This window comes from Varanus komodoensis, unplaced genomic scaffold (assembly GCF_004798865.1).
Source record: "Varanus komodoensis strain SLA01 unplaced genomic scaffold, ASM479886v1 scaffold47, whole genome shotgun sequence".
Lineage (NCBI taxonomy): Eukaryota > Metazoa > Chordata > Lepidosauria > Squamata > Varanidae > Varanus > Varanus komodoensis.
The window spans coordinates 7823338-7842735 of NW_025336045.1; the positions used below are offsets into that span (position 1 = coordinate 7823338).

At 43.6% G+C, this 19398-nt stretch overlaps 1 protein-coding gene across 3 annotated transcripts in view; it reads left to right on the forward strand.

Moving 5' to 3' along the window:
* Positions 1-19398, forward strand: part of PHF11 (PHD finger protein 11) — a 62166-nt gene that overhangs the window by 11567 nt on the left and 31201 nt on the right. For all 3 annotated transcript variants that reach the window (XM_044445229.1, XM_044445228.1, XM_044445230.1), the window contains 3 exons: positions 6461-6568; positions 7979-8112; positions 15680-15726. In XM_044445229.1, the coding sequence (XP_044301164.1) occupies positions 6461-6568; positions 7979-8112; positions 15680-15726 (289 nt within the window). The remainder of the gene's footprint in view (positions 1-6460; positions 6569-7978; positions 8113-15679; positions 15727-19398) is intronic.

The window sequence follows — 19398 nt, forward strand, 5'->3', positions numbered from 1 at the left end:
CTTCTCAAGCCTGAAAAGACTCATCTCCCTCAGTCTCTCTCCATATGGCTTTCCCTGCAAAGCAGCCACCATCCTTGTGGCCCTTCTCTGCATTGATTTCAACTTTGCTATATTCCTCTTATAATGAGGGGCCCAGAATTAAACACAATACTCCAGCTTTGGGCACACCAGAGTCATATAGAGTAGCAGTAATACCTCTCTCAATCTAGAAACCATGCTTCTGGCTATACAACCAAGGGTGGCGTTCACACTCTTGACCACAGCATCACATTGCTGACTCATGCGTAGCCTGCAGTCGACCAGCACCCTGAAATCCTTTTCATAAGTGCTGCTCGCCAGTCACTTGACTCCTATCCTGTACTTATAACACCCATTCCTATGCCACAAGTGCAGGAACTTGCACTTATCTGCATTGAACGCCATCCTGTTGTCCCTGGCCCACCCATAGTCTGTTCAAATCCTTTTGGATCTGGAGTAACTGCTGCTCAGTTTTAGCCACTGCCCTCATTTTAGAATCACCTGTGAATTTAATCCACAGACTAGTCACCCCCTCTTCCTGGTCATTGATAAAAAGATTGAATAGGATCAGTCCCAGGACAGAGCCCTGGGGGACCCTGCTCATCACCAGTCACCATTCTGATGATTCCCCATTAATAGTTACCCTCTGCTTTCAGTTCATCACCCATGCCCTAATCCACCAGACAGTGGATGGGTCCATCCCAAACCACCTCAATTTCTCAACTAGAATATCATGGGGCACTTTCTCAAAGGCCTTGCTGAAATCCAGGTAAATCACATCCACCACATCCCCTCCATCTAGCCACCTCGAAACCTTGTCATAGAATTCCAGAAATTTTGTCTGGCAGGACCTGTTTTTGCAGAAGCTGTGTTGTGTGGCTGCCAACCTCCCTTCCCTATCTGAGGTTACTAGATCTCTTGCTATCTCTTGCTACTTAAAAATGGAGGCCAGTGGACATGAGAGTACCCCTGCCAAATCCCTAAGTACCCTTGGTGTAACCTGGCCCCAGGCCGAGGCTCCTGAACAGGTCAGTCCCCCAAGTCCTAATCAGCCCCAACCTCCCCAAGCAGAGAAACCTGTTTCCCAGATCCAGGTTGGTGCTAGAAGATGGAGGCTTTGCTGGTTTCCTCCTCCTGTGGGTGACATGCTTCCATGCCTCAAAAGTTTAGTTGTGACCAGGTGTGACCTTTAGCAGGGAAAAAGTTCTGCAACTAAACAGGTGACTAAAACAGGAGCTTCAGCAGCAAATAAAGAGCCCTGAGTATTTCCAAAGCAAACAACTCCAAAGAGTTCCAAAAGGAAAGAACAATTTTGAGCAAGGCTGAGGATCGCGGAGGCACTCCAGAAATACCTGTTCAAAGAATGGATAGTGAAGTTATCAGTGGATAAAGAGAGTGGGACTTAGTGGGAAAATTAAGAGTCAATATACTGAGGCTTAATCTACATAGTTCAGACATTCTGTTGGAAGGTGGTTTGTCTGATCTGGGAGATAGTACTTAACCTGCTTTGGATGAGGATTTACTGCTTATCAGCGGATCAGGACAAGATACGAGGTGCATTTATTCAGCAAAGACCTGTTTATAGATCTCCATGCCCTGGTATCTTCTGGACTGTAGTATCAATATGTGATGTTCATGGACTGTACTTGAAGAGTTCTCAGGAACTTCAGTTTGCACCTAACTCAGCTTCTAGGATACCAGCTAAGACCAGCAATAAAGGACATATCTCACCAGTGTGCAAGCAGCCATCCATTTTTGAGCATAATTAAACATGTTGGCTATGAACTTTAAAGTCCCAAACAATAGTGGCAGAGTATTATTGCTTCTTTCCTGCCATCCCTGCCACAAAGTAGGCTCAATGCTGACCTTTAACTAATAGCTAATTGAGTTCACTTAGCTGCACTCATATTCTAACTATCGGAATGTACTTGGTTGCACTCATTCTAGCTGTTTCTTTAAAGGAGGTAAACCAGGGACTGAGAGGTCTCTATTTGGTGGATGGCGCAATTGGTTCAATCACCCAAGTACCAGCACAGAATGGTAAGGACTTCAGCAGAAGTCATCCCAACTGGAAATTCCCTGAGGAGCCTTGGAAATTGATCCAGTTTCATCATCTTTTGAGAGCAGACCATCATAATAGGTCCATCATCCCTGAAGAAGGGAGTAAGCATTGTGAGTGCAAATCTCACCAAGCAACACTTCCCACAAAACTTTCCTATTTTCTGATTAACATCCTGCCTTTCCAGATTGTAACTCCTTTTCCATTTTCTTGGCTGTAATGATCTGCTCCTTCAGTGATGTCTGCAGACAAATCTTTTGACTACAAGGACCCAGATCTTCATTCGCTAAACCTTCGCGCTCTGAACCAATGAATTTCTTCACCAAAACTTGTCCTTGAGCAAGGTTCTGTCCTTGATTGTGAGGTCCTTTGTCTCAGGTTCATGCCAAGTCTATTATCTACAAGCCCTCAAAATCAGCTTTGGGGAAATTTTCCAGCAAGTTTTCTTTCAATGTAGTACATAGAAGCATTTCCTCTAGTTCTCACAGATTTTGGAGCCTTATTAGCTTGATTTGAATGAAGATGTAGCCCTGTGGCTAGAGAAATCCCTTCTGATCCTTCACAGTCTGCCAAAAACATGAGCAAGGCTTCCTTGGCCTCAGCAAATCCCCAGGCTGAAATGGTTCCAAGAGATTTTGCCAATGCCCCAGGCTCCAGTGATCATGCTGACTGCTGATACATCCAGGCAGAACTGAGCAGCTGCTAGTGCTCCTTTGTCAGAACAGGTATTTTGGGTCTCCAAAGGAGATGCAAACAGTGCACAAATCATGGGAGGAAATGTTGGAGGGCTGTTAATGAAATCTGCAACTCCCACCTTGGTACTTGGTCCTACTTTATCTTTGGCTCCATTTCTAGTGCACTGTAAACAACTTACCCAGTAATAGATAATTACAGACCTAATATTCCTTCCAAACTGATTGGATAATACACCTGCACTGATTTCTGATCAGGACCTGAATATAGCTAGCAGTGCAGTTCACAGCAGCAAATCATCATACGTAGTATCTAACCCCAATTCTGTTATTTAGTGTGCTAAGCTTTCAGAAAGCTATGAAGAACATCATTTTTTCCCAGGTTTGCTTAAGAAGTGGAAGGGCTCAGTCTCTTTTGTAAGAATGCTCTAGGTTCTCCCCCTCCCCACTCTGGTTACTCTCTGGTTTCTTTGTACTAAATTTTATATCATGATTTAGTCTTATGTTAGATATAACTGGGAGAGCATTGTCAAAATTAGTACAGAGATTTTTTTAATCTTTCAGAACTTGTAAGGGAATGTTTTTCTCACTTTTTGCCATTACCAGTTGAATGATTAGTGTTAGGGTATGGATCTCATTTTCTTATGCATAACAAGTAGAGGTAAATTATTTTTATTAGCATATATTTATTATTTAAGTATGGTTATTTGTTATTTAAGATATATCTCAGGTATATCTGTGTATTTTATCTTTCAGATTCCTTAGAGGAATTAAAGTACAATGCTCATTTTTTTTTAGTAAGGGCAGTAATTGTTTCTCTTTTCTGCCACTGAAGAGGATTAGGTTGGTTGAAGTATGTTTGAAATATTCATATTGTGCATATGTACAGCCTATATTTATATTGTATTGATGAGCATTTGTGACTACTAATTGTTTTAATTTTGAGTGAGCTATTGATATTTGGATTAAAATTTTATTATTTTTGGACATACTTACTTTTGCTTTAACTTTTTATGTTTCTATGGTTTGCAAGTGGTTTAGGATAGAATTGTTTGATTGGTGCTTGTGTATGACCAAACCAGAACAGTTGAGGGCAAAATGTCAGGAACTGCAAATGCTGAAAAGTATGCAGAGTGTACAAAAGTAAACTGATTTGAAGAAGTGAGGTTTGCTTTGTACAGAACCTTGAACACATCTTTTGTTGACCTGCCACTAAATTTCAGCTCCGCACAGCGCGTATCCAGAGAGCATTCCTTGCTATCAAAGAGTTATCCTCTCACCTGAAACACAACTGTTCTATGGCAAAGATGTGTTGGCCTGCAGTTGGAAAGAACAACTGCCACCCATTGCAGGAAGAACTGTTGACCATGTGTGGGTGCAAAGCATCTCACACAAGACCATGAAAATGCAAGAGGTTCACACTTAGGCAAGTGTGAAAAACCATTGCAATATACCTTATACAGCAAGCCTAAATTAACATTTGCATTTGTTCATCAGAAATATATTATTTGAGCATTGCTTCTGTACTCTTCATTGTCATCAGATAACTAGTTCTTCTGGCCTTCTTGACTCAGGGTGCTTCCAGATGAGGATGTTATAATGCTGTTGTCCTGCCTTATCCACTAAATTTTACAGGGATTCAGAATACATTATCATATATTAGTAACTTTCCTGTGTTTTCCCATTCCTTCCTCTGCAGATAATTGATCGTGTAAGAACTGTTGTAACCCTTCCAGCATTTTAACTGTTATAATCCACACCAAATAATGCATATGCATTAGAAGGGTGGGGTTTAAACGTCTATGTAAAAAAATAGCTAAAAGTGCCTTCTCATTGACAACGCCAGGTATCTCTATCTGGAAGCACCTTTAAAACCTACATATTGCCACAAGATTCACTGTCTGTACACATTAATAAGTTATCCCATACGCAGAAATACTGTACATGTCTGCCATTTTAGAAAAAGGTAGCTATGGTATTAAGACCACAGCATCAGCATGTCAATTAAAGTTAATTTTTCTATCTATCTGGTTAAAAAATATATAGAAGCTTCAGAATATCTCTTCAACTTTTTAAAAAGAGAATGATCTATCAGTTGTGAATTTAAGATTATAAAGTGAACTTTATGTTGTGAGGCATCTCATGAACAGAACTGACTGGGGGTCAGACTAGATGGCCCAGGAGATCCCTTCTGAATCACTCTGTTTCTATGTTTATTCAACTGTTTCATACACTCTTTTTTGGCAGTGCACAAGAAACACGAAGAAGAATACTGTGTTGCTTAATTATAGTCATTGTTCTTTATGCAGTTGCTTACAGTCTCATATCCTGCCCTTCATCCCACTCAACAGGAGATTGTCCAAAGGATCACTGTTGAAAATCTTCTCTGTAGTGGTCAAAAGACAGGCGAGTGGAAAGTACTGTGCACGTGGTGCATCCAGCAAGGCAGCACTGCTAATATTCCAGAGGTTTTAGTAAATTCTGTCCATGGTGCCTACACAAGATGCATTCCTGTAGCAGATTTCTGCTACGTAAAGAACTAACTCAAAAGGCAACAGTTATAGATTACTAACCCTTTGTTTTGGCCCTAAAATTTAACCCTAGCCCATTCACCCACAAATCACAAAGGGGTTATGAACATCTGATGTTAGGAGCAATTCTTCCTGATGTTTGTCATCTTTTAATTTTTACAGACTATTCTGTATTTTATTAGCGCACTGATTATTTATTCTTGCATACATTCCTGAGCAGTAGGATATTTTAGGGTGAGAAGTGCATGCATTTTTGATCACTTCTGTAAGAAACAATATAGAGTTGCAAGTTAAACAGATGGGAAGCTTGTAGGCAATTAATGTGCTATCTGTACTGTGTCTTTGTATTTGAAAAACTGCTTCTGCCATCCATAAACTTCTGAGGAACTTTTTATGTGAAATGTAGATGGCAGTGAAAACTGCAATAATTGTGCCTTCAGGGCTTATCCAGAGAGGATGTTAATACAAATTTCACTGGTTAGAGTAACAACTGGCCGTCACCCATTTCACATTATCAAGGGCTTGTTGATGCAAATCTCTAGAGACATATTTTATATAATCAAAGAACATGTTTATGGAAGTCTAGAAGTGCCTCAGATGTGGGTGAAGTGTGTTCCTAGAGAAGTTAGCTGTACTGTTCAATTTCACAGTGGTCACTGAAAGAAACATTGATTTTTAACAGAGATCTTAAAGTGTGCTTGAATTTACAATGATGTTTTAAAAGGAGGGAGCAGCACTGAGCTGCTGAAGGTGAGTGGTTTTCCATGCAGGCAAAGAGAAACTGAGGAGGAAATGCGATGGATTTTAGGTGTGTTAGATTCCATAGGAAGGATAAACTGATGAAAGATTGCCTGTGTGAGGTTGTTTTAATATCCTTTTCTGTTGCATCATGTCAGTTTAGGTAGAGGGTCTTAAACATTTCTTGAGTCTTCTCGGAAGGTGGAACAGCAAGCAACTTGTGCTTATTATGAAACAGAATTTGTTAATATAGAATGTGGGCTATCAGTAGCTAAGAGTGGCTGTTCGTGAATGCACAGAAGAACCTCCTAACATTGGGCAAATTGAATTATCTCCTGTTTATCCTTGTTGCTGTTCCTTACCATTCCATTTTGGAATTGCCTATTTTTAAATGCTTGTCTTATTTCTGTTTTTATTTATAGTTATATTCCTCAGGATTTGTGGAATCTGAAGAACATAACCCTGAGAATCTTGATATCAGGTTCGATGTGACTTCAGTAGTGAGTGAAATAAAGAGAGGAAAGAGGCTGGTGAGATACCCACTCTTCTTGATTTTATAACAAACTGCCTATAACAGCAAATTATACAGATGAGTTAAAATAGTTCCTTTCATATTCATGCCATGTTAATTTGCCTCCTAATTGGACCTCTAATTAGGAAGCAGCAATGTAAAGAAATGGTTTGCTTTCCCTCCCATTTTGAATAAAAGTGCTTTTTGTCACCCTTTAATACACACCACAATAGTACTGAGAGTTTAGTAAGAATAAGAGCCATAAAACTGATTTGTTTACATACAGTGTTGCCATAACCCTCCCCAACACAGGGTCCTCATCAGGGAAATTCAGAATATGGAACTGTTATCCAAGGTGAACCAGAATAAGTCAAAGCTCTTAGGCCATACTATTGTTAATTGTATTTAATTAAGAAATAACCCTGTTTTCTTGGGTTAAAGTACCACAGAATTATCCAAGATTTAACAGATATTTGTAATAATCCAGTTGAGTATAACTGAGGGAAAGCATTGCCCAATATATTTAAGGGAATTGTAGGCCCTTAAATGATCATGATTTTAAAAAATGAAAGCATTCCAAATGGTGTCACTTTTCAAAATTATTATTTTTCTATTTCAAACAATCTAAATTTTAATCTCAGGAAATCCTGGCACTTATTAGTTTAGTCCAGGATAGTAAAAAGGCTCAGTACAACCAGAAAATATTTACAGAGAAAAACAACGATTAGGAGCACCTAATCTGAAAATGTCTGTGAAGCATTTCAGCTTCTAGAGGCTTGGGGTTTATTGAATTGAACTGAAAAATATAAATTTTCAGGACACTCCACTCAGGGAGGCTGTCAACACAAACAGCACTCAAGCACACTTGCCAGTTTGACCCTTTTGCAATAACAGCTGTCCAGAAATGATGGGCCTGTTGTGCTTCAGTGTTCTTCTGTTAACTGGAATATGAAATCCAGAACTGCCATACTGGTTTGTAAATACAGGAATCCACAATTCCCCATTATGTGCAAAATGGGTAACTGTGTTTTTATTCCAGCAGTGTAAAATATGTGTAGAATATGGGGGTGATCCACAAGACAGCGGTGGATGCATGGGCCTAATGCTTGTTTCCAGCTTCCTAAACCGTGGCTTAGAAAGCTGGATAGAAATTTGGTATACATTTGCTTAAAGCCTCACAATCCTATTTTTTTCTGGCATAAACTTTCATGAATTTCAGGTGCAGAAAAACCTATGCCATGCAAGCTTATGTTAGACTAAATACATTAGTCTTTAAGGTGCCACAGAATTTAGACAGAATTTTCTAAAAACTGTGGAACAGTGCTGCCTTGCTGGTTGCACCAATTGCAGAATAGTCTTTATGATGTTTTTGCTGTGAGAGAGTAGCATGACTATACTGTTGAAATGGTTACAATCCTTTTTGTTGCAGATGTGCAATTTCTGTCGCAAGAAAGGAGCCACTGTTGGCTGTGAGATAAAAAACTGTCGCAGAAGTTACCATTATTTCTGCGCCCTCTGTGATGATGCTGCCATAGAAACAGATGAAATGCAAGGCATTTACCGGTATTTAACAGCAAGATTTCTAAAATCTCCACCATTTTGAATATCATAGAAACATAGAATTGTAGAGTTAGAAGAGGCATACAAGTCTGTAAGGGGCCATTGAGTCCAACTCCCTGCTCAGTGTAGGACTCCAAGTTAAAGGATCCTTGACAGATGACTGTCTAGCTGCCTTCAGTGTGGGAGAGCCCACTTCCTCTCTAGGTAATTGGTTCCACCGCTATACTGCTCTGACAGGAAAATTTTCTTGATGTCCAGCTGGAACCTGGCTTCCTGTAACTTGAGCCTGTTATATTGTGTCCTGCACTTTGGCATGGCTGAAAAGAGAGCCTGGCCGTCACCTGTGTGACAGCCATTCAAGTATTTGAAAAGTACTATTTTACCCGAGAAGCCATCTTCCATTTATCTTGGTTTTGAAACCATTATTTGGGTAGTTAAGAGAAAATGGAGTGTGGTAAAAGGTCATTGTCCCTTTGTTTGGTCTGTGAAAGTAAACCATCATGAAGTGTTTGAAAATGAAAACTGATAAGGGGACCAGAAAAAAATATTCTTGATATCTCTCCAAAATTAAGAGATGGTTTTGCAATGTTACAAAGCCCTTCCATTTGCTTTAGAATTCAGCTGTAATTTGGTAAAATCAAGTAATTGGTATTAGATCACTATTGCCATCTTCAAAATATGAAAATAGCTCTAGAAACCTTGGCAGTTTTATCATCAAACTGTTTGATTTAGGCTCATGTTAGATATTGTAGGAAATATATACGAAAACTGACTGTATACTAACTGACTATATACTAAGCAATCAAGTATATTGGAGGAATAACATAATATTTCTGAAGACTAACAATTTCATTTTTTAAAAAGAGAGTCCGATCCTGTGCCCTCTTACCTGGAAGTAACTTTTATTGAGTTCAGTGGGGCTTTTTTCTGCACGAACCAGCATAGGAGTGCATTGTTAATTCTGCGAACTTAAGAGTTTTGGGGATTCTGGTTGAAGAGACAGAGTGAGATTACCAGAGGATGTTGTTTTGAAATGGTGATTATAGAGTAAACTGTGTGTTCTCATTTTCTAAACTGCAAGGAATTCTCCATCTAATGCTATTAAAGTATAACCTGTTTAAGCTGTTTCCAGTGGTAAACAGAGCATTTGAATAGAGTTTTACACAGCTCACTATTTTATTAGGAAACTTTGACTCAACTTAGTTCTCAGAAAAATTGCTGAGGATACTTTTTGATATTACCTGTCAATAAATTCAACCCCAAGATATCTGTGAAGACATTTAATTAGACATCTGCTGCTGTTTTCTATTTCAGAGTCATCTCACACTTATTGTTACTTTGCCATTCCCAAGATCATTTCCTGCCAAGTATAATGGGCAAACAATTTGACAGATTCCAGTTAAGCAGAGCTCTATACAACTCTTTTCTCAGCAGCAGTCTCTTTTGTACTGGAGGGCTGGGTTCAAGGCCAGTCTTTGTATTGCTTGGACTTGCATAGCTTCCAAGATTAGGCAGGATCAGGCACTGAAGACTATACAGAAACTTTTAGTGCATGAGTGTGATCATAAAAGAATCTCCATACTAGTGGCTTTATAATGTATTCATTAACTTATTTAGAATGTGCATATTGCTCCATAGTATGTATCTGAAGGTGGTTTGTGATACAAATTAAAAGCTATTAAAAACCCTCACAAAGCATGCAGTCCTATGGGCTGTGTCCTCAATAACTGTAACCCCCTGAATTTGGGAGCTTATGATCAGCCTGAGCAGGGTCTTATCCTTTCTCCCTACTTTGCATTTTTGCTAACAAAGACATTTTGGAAGGGGAGGGCAGAGGGGAGACTGGAAGAGGCTCAGGAGAGCTTGTCTGCTCTCCTCCAAACCATCCTTCCTTTACTCTCTGAAGGTGCATAGTTCACATCCGTTGACTTAAAAGATGCCTATTTTCATATTACAATTGAGGAATCCTATAGACTCTTTCGCCGCTTTCAGATAAACAATAAACATTTCCAATTTGCTGTTCTTCCCTTTGGGCTAGCAACAGCACCCAGAGTATTTACCAAATGCATATTGGTGGTCTGTGCATTTCTCCGCCTCCAAGATGTCCATGTATACCCTTACTTAGATCACTGGCTTATTTTAGCTCACTCACGTGAAGCTTCCATCAAGGTGACTTGGCTAACTTGTTCCCTCCTTTCCAGTTTGGGACTTTACATTAACACAACTAAATCTCACCTTTCTTCTTCCCATTGGATAGACCTCATTGGAGCCAGACTCGAGTCCGTGCCAGTGAAAGCCTTCCTCTCTCAGGACAGACTCCGTACCAAGTCCAGAGAGGTCAGGTCCCTGAGCAATACCTCCATGCCAACTGCAAAATTGACCCAACACATGTTAGGACTCATGTCTGTGGCAATCCCATTTGTTCCGCTGGCACGTCTCTTCAGGAGACCTCTCCAGCTCTGGTTCCTGGAGTCCTTCAATCCAATGATACAGTCACGCCATACTATGTTCCATCTTCCTCCACAGGTCAAGAATTTGCTACATTGGTAAATAAAAATGACCAACACAGCTATTGGAGTCCCTTTCTCTCCTCGGGACCCTCAAGTGACTATCGTTCTATGTTTCTTTTGTTATTATATTGGCTCAAAGTTCCAATATACTTTGTGCTCTAGGGATGGATGCCCCTTACATGATCCTCCATCTGGAGAAGGTTGTGCTCTGTTCTGACTGGATTTTTCTGCCTTATGTTGTTTCTGAATTTCACCTGAGTCAGGACATTATCTGGCCTGCTTTCTTTGCCTCCCCCACCTCACCAGTGGAGTTAGCCATTCTTTCTCTTAACATGAGATGAGCTCTGGCATCCTGTAATTCTAGGATGGGGTCTTTCTGTAAGATCTCTAGACCTTTATGTTGGGGAGGCAAGAAAAAAGTATTGCATATTTCATCAGAGCAGTTAGTGCCTTGTATTGTTCAGGGTATAAAGTAATCCTATGATTTGTTTGGACTGGAACTCTCAGATCCATCAAGAGTGCAGTTGACACGAGGAATGGCTGTCTCTGTTCACTTTGTGAGAGGTGTCTTCTTACCAGATCTGTGTCATTCCACCACAAGATAGAACCTGTCTACATTTAACCAGCACAACAAACTGGCTGAATGCTCCTGTGTTAACTGTTCTTTCAGTCAAGCAGCTCTCTGTCCTTTGCTGTAGTAATGACACCAGCCCACCACCAGCAAGTCAGCCAAGTTTTTACTCACCCATAAGCCCCTGTGTGTGATATATGGAAGCCATGAGAAGAAAGACAGGTTGCTTACACATAACTGTAGTTCTTTGACTGGACATCTGTGCATTTACACAATTGGTCAGGATGCAAGGCCCAATAGCATAGTTGTTCCTTTAAAGGGGAAGGACTTTCCTGCCATGCTTCCAGGCTGGCCTTGCCTAGTGGCAGAAGCACAGTTGTTGGCTAGCTCTCAGAAGCTCAGCATTTTATCTTAGAAAAGAAAAGAGCTGCTTTTTTTCTCACACCTCAGTTAGGACAGGGCCCTTCACTGCCAGAAATACTTGCCCAATAGGTTTTGGCTGCATCTCCTTGTTCCCTTCAGAAGAATCAGCTGCATATAATTCCATGGAATCGAGTGTCTCAGTTAGTCTTCATAGCCTCTTTTATTTTGAAGATGGATATCCTTTGCATCAAAAACTTGTTGAAGTGGCTTACAAGTGTCAATTAGGAATATAGCCCCCCCACCACAAAAACAACAGCCACCACATCTGCATACATACAGAGGACAGAAATGAACTCCTTCCTATTCTCAGTATTTAATCACATTCCAGGATGGTAGTTTCTCAGGCACCAGACAATCTGGTAGCAGAAGTTTTTTTTCCCATTTTGGAGGGAGACAATGGCAGTGGGACTGCCCATGCCACATTGCAGAACCTTACCGTATCAGGAGGAGGTGAATAAAATGCGCTGGCTGTCTTCATCACTGCCAAACTTCATTGGCACAGGAGCTCATTCTGAGTTTTACAATGGCTAAAAGCAAACATTTCTAAGGAGGTGTAGGACTTTTCCCACTTAGGGGAGAAAGGTCCACTCTTGGTCCTGGACAATAAAAGGCATATGCACTACAGGGCATCTCATTCATGAACCAGGACTCAGGAGAAATCAAAGAATACTGCTCCCTTCTCAAGACCAAGTAGCTACTCTCAAGATAGTTCTTCTACATGTCTCTGGACTGGTAGCTCTCTCCACAACAATTTTCATCGGAAGAAAGCCTAGCCATCCTGAAAACAAGCCTAGCCACATGGAAACAAGGAAACTAACATTATCCCAGATTTCCTCCAAGCAAGCCTTTCAAAAGCAGTAGGACATTTAAAAGATCATGTGTGTCTTGGGATGTTGGGGTTCCAGTTCTTTATCTAATTACCATAGGTTTCCTGTTTGACATCTTAATTGGGTCCTGATAGGACTTCTTCTGCGCCAGTGGCCACATCTCCCAATCTTAAATACTTTTTTCCTCACAACAATGACATCAGCTGGCAGGATTTCAGAATTGGAGAGCATTGTCTTCTAACCCACATCTTTGCATTTTTCAAGTGGTTCTCTGTACCCTTGTTCATTCCTAATTTGATCTTGATATTGCACAGAAGTTTTGTTTCCAACCTTTTGTCATAAGTCTGTGTGCAATCAAGAAAAAGGTGGGGTCTCCCATTTTTATTTGGATTAGCACATGAAGATCTATTGAATCTATTTTTATTTCCTGTCAGGATGGTATGGAGGTTAGGAGGGGCTGCATTTTTTGGCTTACAAAAGGTCCACAGTGTACTTTATTAGGGGGTTGTAGCTTCAGCAGCCTTCTAGTGTTCCCTTCTGGAATGAATTTGCAAAGCAGGAACACAGTTTATTTATTTATTTAGTAAACTTCTATGCCGCCCCATTCGCCGAAGCCTCGGGGCGGCTTACAACAATAAATACATATAATCATATAAAAACAATATAATTGGAAACGCCTTGGCCAAAGATATAAACTCAATAAATAAAGTAACAATTAAAATGCCGTTTAAATAAAAAGGTCTTGGCCTGGCGCCAGTGGCGCCAGGCGGACCTCTCTGGGGAGCGCATTCCATAGATTGGGCGCCACCGCGGAGAAAGCCCTCCTCCGGGTACTTACCCTCCTAATATCCTTCACGGAGGGTTCCCGGAGAAGGGCCTCTCCCGCTGATCTCAAGGAGTGGGAGGGCACGTATGGACGTAAGCGCTCCTTTAAGTAACCAGGACCCAAGCTGTTAAGGGCTTTATAGGTCATCACCAACACCTTGAATTGGGCCCGGACTTCACTGGGGAGCCAGTGGAGTTGATGGAGGACTGGAGTCATGTGAACATAACGCCCAGTCCCCGTCAGTAACCTGGCAGCTCTATTTTGCACCAATTGAAGTATCTGGACCATCTTCAAGGGCAGCCTCACGTAGAGCACGTTGCTGAAGTCTAATCGGGAAGTCACCAATGCGTGTGTCACTGTCGCCAGGTAACACACGGTTCGGATATTTCAACTGGTGCAAAAAGTTTATAGCTTTTCAAGGCAGTAAGTACAAAACGGACAGCTTCATTTCAACAGATATGGCATTGGAAGAAGTATATTGCATATGGTAGCTTCTCTATAAAGTTGTGGCCCCTGGATATATAGTAAAACCTTGGACTGCGAATAACTTGGTCTGCAAGTGTTTTGCAAGACGAGCACAATTTTTTTCTAAATTTTAACTTGATGAACGAGCGATGTCTTGCAATATGAGTATTACGTGTGGTTTGCCTGCTGAGCATCACATCACAACTGAGCGCCAGTTCTTCTCTCTCTCACTGCGTGTGTGAGTACAGTATAGTCTTCCCCCCACTCCAGTGCGCCCGCGATCATGCCTGCCTCCCCCGAACGCACCCACAATCGTGCCCGCCTCCCCCCAGTGCGCCCACAATCATACCTGCCTCTCCCCAAGTGCACCCACCTCCACCCCTGAGCATGCCCACTTCAAATTTTTGTGATTTAAAAAAAGTTACAGAATGGATTAACCTTATTTACATTGGACCTTATGGGGAAATTTGCTTTGATATACAATTGCTTTGTATTACAAGCATGTTTCCGGAACAAATTATGCTTGCAATCCAAGGTTTTACTGTACAGCTTTTTAATAACCTTAAGTCTTCTGGAATGCTTCCACGATCAGAGGATAAAAGAAAATTACTTACTAGTCTTCTTCTCCATGACTTACAAAAGATACTCTACCCTCTCACTGCAACCCTCACTCTTGACCACAGAATTTACCCATGCTAAGGTTTCTGTCTGGCATGTATGATATTTCTGTTTGGCTCAATAGTCAAAGCATTCTGAGTGGTTCACAAAAACTAAACTCCTAAAGTACACTATGAAGTCATTAGAACCTTTTCATATTAAAATAATAAGTAAAACTAGAGTAAAAAGCAGTAACAGAGAAATATCTGAAAATACACACAAATTTAAAAACAAAGCTAAAGAACTAGAATGCCTAAGAAAATAAAAAGGTATTTGCTGATGCTGAAAGATCTACAAAATCATGCAAACCAGTCTGGGGAGGATGCCACACCTGAAAAGGCCTGCAGTGGATACTTGCCACACCTTATTTGAAAGGGGCACCTAGAGGAGTTTACATGAGGGCAGTATGTAGGACTCTTTGGGGTGTTTTCTCCTCTCTTAGTTCCCTTCATTTTTTTTTTTTAATTTTTGGTTTGCTTGTTTAAAGTTGCTTTCTTGGCACCCCCAGGTAACGATCTATAGGATTGACTGGACTATTCCTCTAGTCCAGTCTTTGGGTGGGGGAATGCCTTTCCCCTTAAAGAAACAACTGAAGAGCTGAGCAGAGTGGAGATTACTGGCTGAGAGAAAGCATTGAGCCCACTGCCTCATTTGCTGTTACCTGCCAGCAGAAAGCCCTTTTGAGCAACTGATGTTTAAGATCATCAGAGGAGGGCTTGCTGTCATTTCAAAATCATCAAAATGTCACTCATCCATCCTGTGAAGAAAACTCCTTTGTGAAGTTTGGGAGGCAGAAAATGTGACATCTTTAACATGGCTCCCGCAAATGCATTGATTCACCGAGCTTATAATCCACCATGACTCTCCAATGCACTGCTCTGGTACTGTAGCAAATATTGCTTTTCCTTATGGTTGTAATGGGAATTTTCAAAATTGTATTTTAAATATGGTTTTAATACAAATGGTTTGAATGTTATTTGAATATACACAAACCACTTAGGGATTTTTCAAAACAGGTAGCGGTATAGAAATAGGTATCTCACACGCAAATAAAGAAGTGTTAGAGCCTGCCTCCTGGGTGAGGCGAGGCGCTCACCTCATCACCTAGCTTGCCAAGCACTCTGAGTCCTGCTCCTCGCAGGATACGAACCCACAAGTGTGGAACCTTGTTCCTCCAGAATGAATGCCTTTCCCTACTAGTCACATTGCCTTTGTATTTGTTTTGCTAATAATTCCATTCATTCCGTATTAATACAATTGCATTTTTCTCGTCTTCTTTCCACTGTGTTAGAGTGTTTTGTCCCAACCATGCTCCAGGCAAGAAGGCCAGTTTTTATGGTAAGTTTCTTTTTGAGGCATAGTTGTGTGTATGTGTTTCTGCTCCTGGCAATGGATCTGCAACTATTTTATTTATTTATTTTTATTTATTAGAACATTTTTATGCCGCCCCAAGCAGAATCTTTTGGGTCTGGTAGTTGACAGCAACAGAGTCCTCCCTGCCGGTCTAATCTTTATTTTCGTTCCAGTTGCTCTCAAGAAAGGGGGTGCTTTGCTCACTGCCTCTGCCACTACAATTCAGTTGTACGTTGCTTTCCTTCTGATGGTTCTGCCATGCCTTAAACAGCTATTTTGAGCAGGTGTATTGGAGACTTGCATGCTCACAGCCCCTATTATTGAAACCATCTATCAAACAATTGTGCACATAAGGTTACACAGTGCTCTTAGATACAAAGTATATTTTTATCTAGACCCTGAACAACTCAAGAGTGCCATAATACACCAATGAAAACTTAGCAGGGCGGTTTTGTTGGAGGCAAAGCATCAATGGAAGTGAGTCCCTGCTGAGTCAATACCGATTTCTCTAATTTTAATATTGAATAGCTTCCAGTGGTGACGCTTTATGGCTGGGACTCAACAAATGGCACTTCTTTGTCTTGCTTGTCAAAAACTAAAACAAAACCCTTCTTCTTTATGGTCCTATGCGCTTGCCGTGGAGTGCAAGGCCTCAGTCAGAGCAAACTTCCAAAGCTTGGCGCCACAGAGTGGGCAGAAGCCCCACCCCCACCCCCTACACAGGTAGCATAAAGGTGGGAGGGGGGGCTCCCGCCCAGTACCTCAGTTCCTTTTCGACCGTGCTTTGAGCCACCTCAGATTGAACCTTCCGCTTGCTCCACTCTCCTGGTTCTCCATTGCTTTTCTTTTTTCCTTTTTTCTCTCTTCTCTTTCTAAAAAATAAAAAATCGCACCTTTACTTACCAATCCCTGGAAAGAGAAGCCTGCCACCTCTCTCTCTCCGTCCCATCCTGTGAAAACCCCTCTGGGATTTCTCCTCCTCCCGTTTTCCCTCCACCATGTGCATTCCTTTTTGAACCACATGGTTGATTCCTCCCTACGCCGCTGCGCCTTCTGCGCAGCCTGAATACCCGCCAACAACGGGCATCCCAAGTGCCTCCCCTGCCTTGGCAAGGGGCGCATTGTAGAGACCTGCCTGCACTGCCAGGCCTTTAAAAAAACAGATGCTGCAGCAGCGGGCCATGCGCCTCCGGCAGGCCTCATGGCAGAGGGCTCTTACGACCATTGACCCCTCCAGGGCCAACAGCTCCCCCCCTCCGCTGAGGGCACTTCCAAGCCCCGCAGAGCAGCCCCGCCAGGTGAGGGCCCCTCTGGCACTGCGACTCCAGCAAAGAGTAAGAGGTGCTACACCACAAAGGAGCCTGCCCCCCGGCACCAGAAGTCACCCAGGACTGCCCATGGACGCCGGTCCTTGGTCCTTGTCCTGGATTCTCCGGACACGTGCCCCTCGGCATCACCGCCCATGCCTGAGACGCTGCCAGCACGGGGTCTGGCCGCCATCCCTATGGTGGGGACTACCACCTGTACTTCCACCCCTTCAAGGGACTGCCATTTGCTTCTGGCACCCGCGGGCGATGCTGCCTCACCACGGAGCCGACAGACACACCAGGCCCCCCCCTTCCAGGGTTTGAGGACCTGCCCTTCGATGGCGAAGGCCTCTTTAATGCACATGCAGATGGAAATATGGACTCCCTCCATAAAGCTCACACCACTGCCAAGTGCATGGGCTTTGGCCAGAGCTCAGTGCAAAGGAGATGGCACGGAACCCCCATGACCCCCAGCCACCGCCCGTTGCCTGACTGTTCCACGCACCCCAGAGTGCCATTTGCCAACAAGAACCGGGACTCTCAACCCCACCAGAGGCTCCCACTGAAGCGCCAGGATACCAGGCGCAGGCGTTGATGTTCTAGTCCAGGCAGCCCCGCCCCCCCTGCAACCTGCTTCACAGACCAACTAGCACAGTACCTCTCAGCTTGGGAGGCCATTTCCTCTGACTCCTGGGTTCTAGCCATCATTCAGTTGGGGTGCAAGATTGAATTTGATACTCTACTGCTTCTTGGTCATGTCAAGACCACTACACCATCTCCCACCCTTCAGGCAGAAGTCCAGGCCCTGCTGGATAAAGGGGCGATGGAGCGTGTGTCCCCCGTCAGCCCGCAGGGGCTTCAGGTACTTCACAGTACCCAAATGGGACTGGACTCTAAGGCCTATCCTGGACCTAAGGGCAGTGAACAAGTTCATCATCCCCAAAAAATTTGGAATGGTCGCACTCCAGGGCATCCTCCCTCTCATTAACCAAGGAGACTGGTTCACCTCCATCGTCCTAAAGGATGCCTATTTCCATCCACCCAAAACAGAGGCACTTCCTGTGTTTCCAAACTGACAAGCAGGTCTTCCAGTTCTGCGTCCTCCCTTTTGGCCTTGCCACAGCTCCCCGCATATTCACCAAATGTGTGGCAGTCGTCTGTGCCCACCTCAGGCTCCAGGGTGTCCAGATCTTTCCATACCTGGATGACCGGCTTCTCGTGGCCCCCTCCAGGGAGGACCTGTTGTGTGGCCTAGCTACCACACGCCACCTCCTACAGGACCTTGGGCTCCCCCACACAGTCCACACTCTTCATAGGGGTTTGCCTGGACGCTACCCTTGCCAAAGCCTTCCTACCTCAGCCAAGAGCAGAAACCCTCGCCTCACCAGCCACGTCCATCAGGGCCGCACCTCTCTCTAGTGCCCACACCATCCAGAAGCTGCTGGGCCTCATGGCTGCCACAGTATCAGTGCTGCAGCTCGCAAGGCTCCACATGAGACCTCTCCAGCTATGGTTCATGGAAGCCTTCGTGTGGGACGAAGATCTCCACAGAACTCCCCCCCAGCCCCACCCACGGCGGTCAGGGAGACCCTCTGCTGGTAGAGCGGCGCCACCAACCTCACAACAGGCATGCCCTCCCGCCCCTGCTCCAGCCATCCATGACTGTCACCACCAACGCGTCCAACACAGGCTGGGGCGCCCACTCCCCAGACGTGCACACACAAGGACACTGGGACCAGAGCGAGGCCCCGCTCCACATCAACATGCTGGAGATACTGGCAGTCCAGAAGGCCCTCATGTCCTTCCAAGACACCCTGTCAGGGCACCACGTTCAGGTAGCCACAGACAACACCACTGTCATGTACTACCTGAACAAACAAGGGGGAACGTACCCCGCCTGTTTTGTGACTCTGTTGACCTCCACCGGGCACTGGTGCCTCCAGAAGGGCATTGTCATCATAGCTGTTCATGTGGCAGGGCGCCTCAACACCCTAGTGGATGTGCTGCGCTGCTCACCCACACGAGTGGGAGCTGGAAGCCTCCACTTTTTGCACAGTGTGCGACAAATGGGGGCACCCCAAGATCGATCTCTTTGCCACTCCCAAGAATACCAAATGTGACCTGTTCTGCTCCAGAGCAGGACAGGGCAGGGGGTCCCTGGGGAACAACTTTCTCCTCAGGTGGGAGGAGAACTTCCTCTATGCTTTCCCTCCCTTTCCCCTGATCACCAGGGTGGTGGCCAAGCTCCAGAGACACAGGATCAGCTGCATCCTCGTCACTCCTTGGTGTCCAAGATAACCCTGGTCCCCCTTCTCCTTTGCCTGTCAGGGAACAGGTTCTACCACCTGCC